This window comes from Acipenser ruthenus, chromosome 1 (assembly GCF_902713425.1).
Source record: "Acipenser ruthenus chromosome 1, fAciRut3.2 maternal haplotype, whole genome shotgun sequence".
Taxonomy (NCBI): domain Eukaryota; kingdom Metazoa; phylum Chordata; class Actinopteri; order Acipenseriformes; family Acipenseridae; genus Acipenser; species Acipenser ruthenus.
In genome coordinates, this window is record NC_081189.1 from 67,421,502 (window position 1) to 67,431,362 (window position 9,861).

A 9,861-nucleotide genomic window follows, 5' to 3' on the forward strand; every position below is an offset into this window, starting at 1 on the left:
AAATATTTAAGATTGTTGCCATCAACAGGAAGTAACTATGGACAGTATAGGCCAAGACACAGGTCACCAATGTGCTACCTCTTTATTTTGCTATCTCACACATCAAAAAACAATGAAATATTGAGAACCGTAAATGAAGGGCCCTTATACAGTAAAATGTAGTACTTTCACAATTTACTGTCAGCATGGTCTAGCAGTGAACTAACCAAAAATGTGAATTATTAAATTGTGAAATTTCTAGGGAGCATTGTATTGTGTACAGTATATTGCATGTGCCTTATACAATACTGCAATTTGCCACACGTTTGCCCAGTTACAGAGAAGGCCCAAATCCTTTTTGTATTAACTGTGCTGCAGATTTAGAGTCCACCACTGCCCCAAGTTTGGTCTCATCTGCAAATCTGACTATCTTGCAATGAGTATAATGTATAAATGAGGAACAGTACCCTGCTTTCTGTTTTTTAACCAGTTCTGTAGTTCTGTATCCAGTTATATGTCCTCCCCTGTATTCCTGCTGATTTTAATTTACATATACGTTTTTCACTTGGGACTTTGTCAAAGGCTTTTTGAAAATCAAGATAAATTATATCATAAGCATTGCCATCATCTACATCAGCTGTAACATCCTCAAAAAAAGTGAAGTAGGTTAGTTAAGCAGGACCTCCTTCTTCTGAACCCATGCTGACTGTTCCCTAATGTTGTTGCTGTATAAATGATTGTATTCTGGTTTCTGTGTTATACAAAGCTTTACCTAGATGGTACATTTCAGAGCTTCAGCATGCGTCTTAGTTGTGTCCTGCCAGTTCTGTAACACTTTCTTAGCAGTTGGATCATTTTTTAAATTATTTTAAAAGTGTATGCTAACACAATTTGTTTTCCAGACATGTCCCTATCTGTGAGTAAGCAGATTTATTATCATGTCAGTCAGAAGACTATCATGTTATAGTTTTTCAAAAAAAAGCAACTGAATTATATTTTCAAGTTTTGAAAATATTTGGAACAAAACTGAATATCTTGAGGATTCTTATTTTTACTTGTGATTGTATTGTTGTGTTTATTCAGTTACACTGCCCAAAAGGACCAGGATGTAATTATGTTTTAATGAAGTGTCTGAATCCACAAGACCCGGCAGGTGGTGTAATTTGGGGTTTATGACGTACCTTATGAATCACATTGTGCTTCTTGGAGCGGATTGGCTGAATAAGGACAGAGCGAAACTTTAAAGAGCGACAGACAAGGAGGAACTTCAGATGTCACAGCCTCGGAGACAGGAAACATTGTACCAAGAGCTAAGCTTGCAGCACACCAACAGAGGTATTTTATTATATAAAAATGACAAGACAGTATACTGAAAATGTAATTCTGTGGAAGAAAAGGTAGGGAAAATAGCAGAAACTATATAAATTATGTTAAAAACTCCTAATAAACTGACATAAAAATCTGTCGAATATATATATATATATATATATATATATATATATATATATATATATATATATATATATATATTGATAACATATTATCTAAGGACGTAGTTCTTTTTGACACAAAAGCATGTTATTAGGCTACTTTTTTTTCAATTTAGGGAGTGTTGATGAAGATGAAGACATCAATTATATTTACCTGCCTTTTGGGTGCGTCGTTTGCAGTACCAGTAAGTCAATATAGCGTATTTAGAAATTTGCAAACTACTACAGTAAACTCAATAGAATTGTCAGAGAAGCAGAAATAGTACTTTATATTTCCTATTGTTTCAGGTATATCATCAACAATATGGATTATCTGCAAGTAACAGCAATGAGGTAAGATTATTTTAGTGGATTTAATCATCATGTCAAATGTTTGTTTTTTAAAATAAGTCACAATAGCAATTAACCATTGCCATTAATTATGCTAGTTATTCATATTATATTATTAAAATTACAGTGAAACCTTAGCTAAGTTGTTATGTTTAGGTATTAAACATTCACTGGACTATGTTTTGTTATCTTTTTTAGTTTATGCCTTACAATGGAAATGCATACAACGGAGTTGGATATGGGCAACCACAGGTAGATTATTTATTTATTTATTTATTTATTCATTCATTCATTTGTTTGTTTGTTTTTTGCTGTGCAACACTGCTTTTTTTTCTTGAAAAGGCACCATATATAGAATCTTAAATGTGCATAAATTACAGTAGACGGGACCTTTTTAAATTTCTTATTGTATAATATATTTGTTGACAGGTCCCCTACATGCCTCCCTATGTATACCAGCAACAGCAGCCTGACATGGGTCTGCCGTCCCAGCTGCCCCTTAACCCTCAGGTAGCTGGAGGAGTCGGACAAGGACCCATGCAACCACAAGGGCCGCTGCCTCCTCAGGTCTTGCCACAGTCTCCACTGCCTCCTCAGGGAAACATGCCTCCCCAGGTTCTCTTTCCACCCTCCCAGAAGGACCAGTCACCTAATGCACCACAGCAACCACTCAACCCATGGGACTCTAATGTTCCTCAGCAGCCACAACAGCCCAACCAGGTACCCTATTTCTTAAATCCTAAAATGCTGCCTTCATACTACCCTTCTGTAGTATTCCCTCAACAGACAGGAGGACAGGTGATATCGCAGATCCATTTTATAAAATTTGAATTGCAGAAAAAGTAATATCTGCATCATTGTTGATGTAATCTTTGTCACTTACAGGGAATGCCTTACTACATAGGCTATGGTTACCCACAACCAAATCAACCGGCTGTCTGGCAGCCAACACAGGAACAAGCCCAGCAGCATCTGGAGCAGCCAACACAGACATCCCAACAGCCAATACAGGTAGAGTATAGTAGAAATGTGCTAGACATCAAAAACGGTGTCATCTCAATGTAATACATTTATGTTTTTGTTGTTTGAGTCATATTGTATTTTAATGTATTAATTAATATTTAGAAGTACTCGTTTTGCCAATTTATTTATTAATTAATTGTTTTTTGCGTAGAATGCAACTTCAAGAACAACCTATGTTTTATATATATGTGTATATATATATATATATATATATATATATATATATATATATATATATATATATATATATATATTGTGTATATATATATATTGTGTATATATATATATATATATATATATATATATATATTGATACAAGTATACATGCATGAATACATAATGATATTTTCTCTTTGTCTTTATTTTACAATAGAATGATTCACCTTTTAAGCGTGTCAGTAGCCCACATTTATTTTAAAGAAGTTTTTTTTTTGTTTTTTTGGTTTTTTTTTAAATTAGGAAAACACAGCCAAACGGCCTCCTGTACTTGGAACAGAAACTATGCTTCCTACAACTGCTCCAGGACAACTTGAAGGAAATGTCAATACTGTGACAGAGACGGTACGAATTTGCATTGGTATTGCTTATTTCAGGTGTTAAGCGGCATATACAATATAATATGGAGATATTTATACAATGACCGGATATTGAGTTCACTGATACTAACTGCTTACAGCAAATCAGAAAGAAAATGTTATCTTTGTAAACAGAAAAGATCTCTCAACCAGCAGGTTTATGGGGTCATCTGTTTCAAATCTATTCATTTCCATATCCTGGCAAACTTTGCTGCCTGTTGATTTACAAAACAACGCAAATGTCTAGGAATTAAAATATTTGTGTTTAAATCTGACCTAAATACTGTTATACATTTGTGTTTCTTTGTTTTGTTCTTAGACTCAACCTGGTTCTGCACTCCCTTTTGAGCCATAGGTAATGAAATCAAAAATGCAATATGCGCAAGTAACCTCCAGGTATGAATTGGTGCATTATTATTATTATTATTATTATTATTATTATTATTATTATTATTATTATTATTATTATTATTATTATTATTAATAAATGATATCATTTACTCTGGTACTTTTTTGAGTACCAGAGATAAATGTACATAAAATAAAAACCGGCTTTAAATATCTATGAAGTTATTAATTAATATCTATACATGTATAGTTTGAACAAATTCCCTTTAATGTAATATGCATTTTCTTTTCCATTTCCCAGAACGAAATGCTGCACATTACTTTCTTCAAAGCAAGCCAATGTTTTTCTTACCTGACCATACATTTGTTTGCTGCAATTTTTTACTATCAGCTTTAATATAACAATACTTTTTATATAACTACATTTTGTATTATTAGGGTATGTAAAAGGACTACGAGTCTTTCTTTAATTTCAAATAATGTTTTCAGAATTCTTTAAACAGAAACAAAATGATGTATGATGTAACTGTTTTACACTTATGATTTGTTTAGAAGTTGCTTGAAACGTGAGAACACGTGATATAATTTACTTTTTACTATGAAAATAAACATATTATGAACACACTTGGATTCTATTTCCTATTTTATTATATTGATTTCAGATACTGTATGTACTATTTCTGTCTCCTTTCTGGGAAGTGGATTACGATAAGGAATGTATAAGGAGGTCTTCTGTTTTTCGGGTTTTACTAATTGTATCTTTCAGTGCTTATTTTTTAGCTATTTTATTATTATTATTTATTTCTTAGCAGACGCCCTTATCCAGGGCGACTTACAATCGTAAGCAAATACATTTCAAGTATCATAGTACAAGTAATAATACAATTAAGAGCAAGATAAATACAATGACTTTGGTTCAAGCAAGTACAAGTGTGACAAAATACAATTCAATAATACAGCAGATAACAGTGTCAGTGATAGTTACATCAGGATATGATTAAATACAAAATACTACAGATTAAACACTTGGCAGATTACAGTACTCTGAAGTACAGGATTAAATGCAGTAAAATAGGGGGCAGATAAGAGCAAGTAAAGCACATTTAAAGAAGGGTGATAAGTGCCCCAGGGCAAAAACAGAGTTCTACAGGTGCTGTCTGAAGAGGTAAGTCTTAAGGAGGCGCCGGAATGTGGTCAGGGACTGGGCAGTCCTGACATCTGTAGGAAGGTCATTCCACCACTGCGGAGCAAGGGTGGAGAAGGAGCGGGCTCTGGAGGCAGTGGAGCATAGAGGAGGTAGAGCCAGTCTTCTAGTGCAGGCGGAGCGGAGAGGTCGAGTGGGGGTGTAGGGAGAGATGAGTGTCTGGAGGTAGCTGGGTGCAGTCTGGTCAAGGCATCTGTAGGCTAGTACAAGAGTCTTGAACTGGATGCGAGTGGTGATCGGGAGCCAGTGGAGTGAGCGGAGCAGTGAAGTTGCGTGGGAGAAGCGAGGCAGAGAGTATCAATAGCCTAAAGTTAAAACAAAATACTGTATGTTTGGTCTTACAATGTTTAACTCCAAACCCACTTCATTTTTAAAGATAAAATATAGCTACTATAACAATTATAAGTACTTTTCTATTAAAAAAAAAAATAAAAAAAAATAATCAACAGTGGGAATCAATGCTATGATCTCACAAACTGCAGGAAAAGGCTTTATTGATTGAATTTATAAATACATTTAGAATTAGATTTAAAGGTTTTGTGATTACTCAGGGAGGCTGTCTGTGAAATGCTAGAGGATGCACTTTTGACAATCATGGCAATGCCCTCCTATAACTCTGTGCCCTTTCCCTGGAGGGTTCTTTTTACGGGCCCTTGAGTTTTGATGATGTGCGATAAGCATTTGTTAACACAATATTTGCCCATGTTATTACAGAAGACCAGGAAGTGTATTTATGTTTCAGTAAGATGATGATTCTTCTCTTTGTCCCTGGAATTTGATACATTTTGATCCATGGAACGCACATCTCCAAAACCTAGAAAAGTATAGTAGAAAAAGCATAATACGATGAGAAAAGTCATTGTAGACATACCTGTTGTCTGCACATATATGTAAGGGTTTGAAAAGGGTAGCGGACCAGACGTGGGTTATATAAATGCAAGCAGGCCACTTTAATAAAGTATAGCAGCTTTATTACTGAAAAAGGCAAATAAAACAAAGATGTGCAAACTCAAATCAGACTTTCTTTTGTGTAACTCTCTTCACAGTCCAAAAGAGTTCTAATCCTCTGTAGAGCAGATTTGCAACTATACTTAAGTAAACCAAATACTTAAAGACAATACTAGCTGTTTCAATATTTATAAGTAAATTAATTATATAAACTCAATGGCACTTTTGTTTAATAAATAAAAACAAATATTGTCTATTAATAATAGAGTTCCATAATGAAAAATAAATCTGTCACAATCTGATGAAGTTTGATCCGCTTTTATTGTGCCTGAAAAACACAAGCCAAGTTAAATGAAACAATTGGGGCAGCCTTGACCCCCACCGCTATTACAGTTGTCCCTATTTGCTTGGTGCTGGCCAAGGTTGCCCCAATGGTTTCTTGAAACTTGGCTTGCGTTTTTGATATCTCCACTTTAATGGCTGGGCACTTTTGCTAACTTGGCATCTTTTCACATTTCCAATGTGTTTTTGTTTCAGATATCATTTATTTTTTCACTTAATGGATAATAACACACACACATTATGGGAATAGCAAAATTGTTCAACCTATATTGAGGCAATATTGCCATTTGGATTGGGTAAATGTAAATAGTAGCCTAGTCTAGTCTGTTGAAAGGGTTAAGATGTGAATCTGTGTAGCGTAGCGGTTATGTAGTTAGAGTGAAAGTATGACTAGTTAGGGCTCAAATCCTGCCTTTCTATATATAAAACACAAGTCAAGTTAATAGAAACAATTGGGGCAGCCTTGACCCCCACCACTATTACAGTTGTCCCTATTTGCTTGGTGCTGGCCAAGGTTGCCCCAATGGTTTCTTGAAACTTGGCTTGTGTTTTTGATATCTCCACTTTGTATATATATATATATATATATATATATATATATATATCCGTTCATTTAATATATTGTAACGTTTTCATGTTCCGGAAGTAGTACCCCGGGAGATAGGTTTCCCAAAAAACTTACAAAAAACTTCCAAAAACCGGGACACCAGAGTCATTTCGTATAAAAATAAATAAATCATATACTTTGACATTTAATGTCCCGGGAAGTCTTACAGATTTCCCAGCACAGCTGCCTGAAAAAGAGAACAATCCAGACAAAACCAGAACGGGTGGCAACCCTACCGGAAGAAGGTGTTGAATTCTCAAAATGTTTGTTTTATTTGAAACTACAGAGAATTCATGGCACCAAAATAATAACCCTACGTTTAGTCTTGGCACTTTCACTGCATATTCTCTCTGGGCACGCCCACAGTTTCTCAAGTTCAGCGTTGGACTGTCTCCAGTCCCCAGGCTCATGCAACCCCTTATATAATCTCCCGTTGTTTCCCGCCACTGTCCGGTTTATCAACAAGTCACACCCATGCTCTGCAACCCCCGAAAACAGCAACACACATTCTCCCCACTCATTCACTCACTCCCCGTTCCCCTTATAATACATGTAACATAAAAGACAGACGAAACAGACTGAACAGATAACAAGTCCTGCAACAAAGCAATTGTCTGGGTTGTTACAATATATTTTTTTATTTGAAAGTAAAAATATAAGAAAGCATGACGACCTTCATGTACAAAAATCTTCACTAATATACAATTGAACAAGAACTGTTGAGTATTTATTTTCGTTTCATACAGTATTAAATGGCAGTGTTTATATCTGATAGTGAAAAAGAAATAAATACATATCAAGATAGATAAAGAACTAAATGTCTATGTATTGATTTATGATTCATTTATTTCAATATTTATGAGTTTACTTATTTATTTATGTTTTACTTTTACCAAATATATAGGCTATCCTTCAGCCTCCCTTTGTGTACCAGCAACAGGAGCCTGACATGGGTCTGCCATCCCCGCTGCCCCTTAATTATTTATTTTTGTTTTCTAGTAAAGCTTGGTATCCTCTCATACCTTTTCTTGGTCCTTCTAATTACATACTCACAATTCATGCATTTGACACACACCTCTGCTAATAACATATATTACTACAAGAGACAAGACACAGGAAGAGTACAAGACACCAACAACCTCCATATATCATACCCAAATAATGAATGTGTCCTTATCAACAACTTTACACTGAGAACTTACAGAATTCGAATAGCAGAAAAAGAAAATACACAGACAAAGCACAGCAACTTACAAAATAGAAAAACATTTATATACCAAAAACCTTATTTTTTAATAGTCCCATCTTTATCCACTAGATGGCATAACATTTACATACATTTACAGCCTGGCTGGTTTTCTTCAACTTTTCAAATTGCTTTGTCTACAAATTTCCATTAAGCGTAGTAAATAGCAAGTAAAGTTTATCATAGTTAAACCTGTTACAGATTACATGATATCAAAGAGTAAAAAAATAAATAAATCAGGATGCATCGAAATGATTGCGTTTGGTAGTCCTGTCTGTACTTCTAATTTTGTTTAAAGAATGTTTTTGTTGCCAATAACATTCTTGAGATTATTTGTTACCAATATATTCAGTATATTTCAGCTCTTGCACTGGACAAAAACATATCTTTTTATATATGGTAGAAAAGTATGATCCTTATATTTTTCATATATAGAAATTGGTCCCTTTTGTTATATATTTTAAATGTGTCAATCATTCTGGGGCTGTGTAAAGCATTGTGAATGACGCTATAGGGGCGGGACTTTGCACTCCGATGTGGTTGCTATGGGAGACCCCGGAGTTGGTTGTCACACGGGTTGGTTGTCACAGTGCTCATAACTACGAAACTAGATGGCGTAGGCAGGCGATACTAACACTGAAATGTGTGTTATATTGTCTGGAACTCGACCATCTTGTACTTTTAAGTCAATTCCATCGAACATAAAGGTCAGCACATATTTCATTTCGGTGTGGGGCAGGTTGTCACAGGAGACCGGCGCATTTTCAACCATCTAAATGTCATGAATGTACGTGAAGAGTTATTCTTTAATGTAACGAGGAATAGAACCTTGCAGAATATCACGAGATTGAGGAAAATAATAAAGAGTAAAAAGTGTGACAACCAACCCGTCTCCCCTATGGTTGAACGTTGGCTAAGCGGTAAGTTTGAACTGTGTGGAGGGAATCCGGGACAAATGCCGTCATGCAGCCCGGGACCGGGACTTGGTGTTTGCATTTAAATTTTCGGGACGGGTGGTCAATCTATCTGCAGGATGGAGCACAAGGAAGTTAAGTGACAGAGGTGGAATTTGAACCGATGACCTTCTGGTTACAAGTCCTGGATTTTAACCACTGGACCACACTGCCTCCTAATGTATATAGGTTGTTCTTATAAGGGTCTTCTGGAGGCAAATATGAATGCAATTTATTTGTAACGCGTGATGCCACGGAGTTGTGAATGAAAAAAAAAATGAAACATGTACAGCAGACAAGCATGACAGTATATTTTTGTTGACTAAGCATACAAAAACGTAAACCTCATTTATACATATCTGTAACCTAAATGAAGCATATAAGTACCATAAAAGAGGTATTTACAAATCAAAAACCTTTTTACATACAGCCATATGTCTTTAATTGTAGTATGGGTAGAGGAAATACTTTGTCTTTTTGTATTCCCAGTAGATGCCACTGTTTCCTTAATTTCAAGTGTTCTTGAAGTTTTACTTTCAGTAAAACAAATCTGAAGCAGTTAGCACATTTTCACTTGTTTTTATATTTCACAAAAGCAGTCCTTTGAATTCAGATTTCTATTCCAATGGAAGTTTGCTTTTTTTGTAAATTCTTTCAACATGTCGTGGTCTATATACACAGCCAGGCAATACATGAACATATAGCAAGCAAAAAGCACCAGACAAAGAAAGCAGGCAATAGCATTTACAGTATAGAATTAAAAATAGCATCGGTATGTATTTGTGTGTGTGTGATGAAAGAATGAAATCCCCCACC

At 35.1% G+C, this 9,861-nt stretch overlaps 1 protein-coding gene across 3 annotated transcripts; it reads left to right on the top strand.

The window, feature by feature from the left end:
- The first annotated feature begins 1,247 nt into the window (after nt 1-1,247).
- Nucleotides 1,248-4,369, top strand: LOC117972333 (basic salivary proline-rich protein 1-like). 3 transcript variants are annotated; one of them, XM_059003803.1, is made up of 9 exons: nt 1,248-1,314; nt 1,586-1,654; nt 1,758-1,802; nt 1,998-2,051; nt 2,229-2,597; nt 2,685-2,810; nt 3,282-3,383; nt 3,717-3,793; nt 4,047-4,369. In XM_059003803.1, the coding sequence occupies exons 2-8, from the start codon at nt 1,595-1,597 to the stop codon at nt 3,750-3,752; spliced, it is 792 nt and encodes a 263-aa protein (XP_058859786.1). In that variant the 5' UTR covers nt 1,248-1,314; nt 1,586-1,594; the 3' UTR covers nt 3,753-3,793; nt 4,047-4,369. The 3 variants fall into 3 exon arrangements, with proteins under 3 accessions (XP_058859786.1, XP_058868156.1, XP_058863774.1); XM_059012173.1 differs by having other exon boundaries at nt 2,229-2,519; XM_059007791.1 differs by having other exon boundaries at nt 1,259-1,376.
- Nucleotides 4,370-9,861: the final 5,492 nt, after the last annotated feature.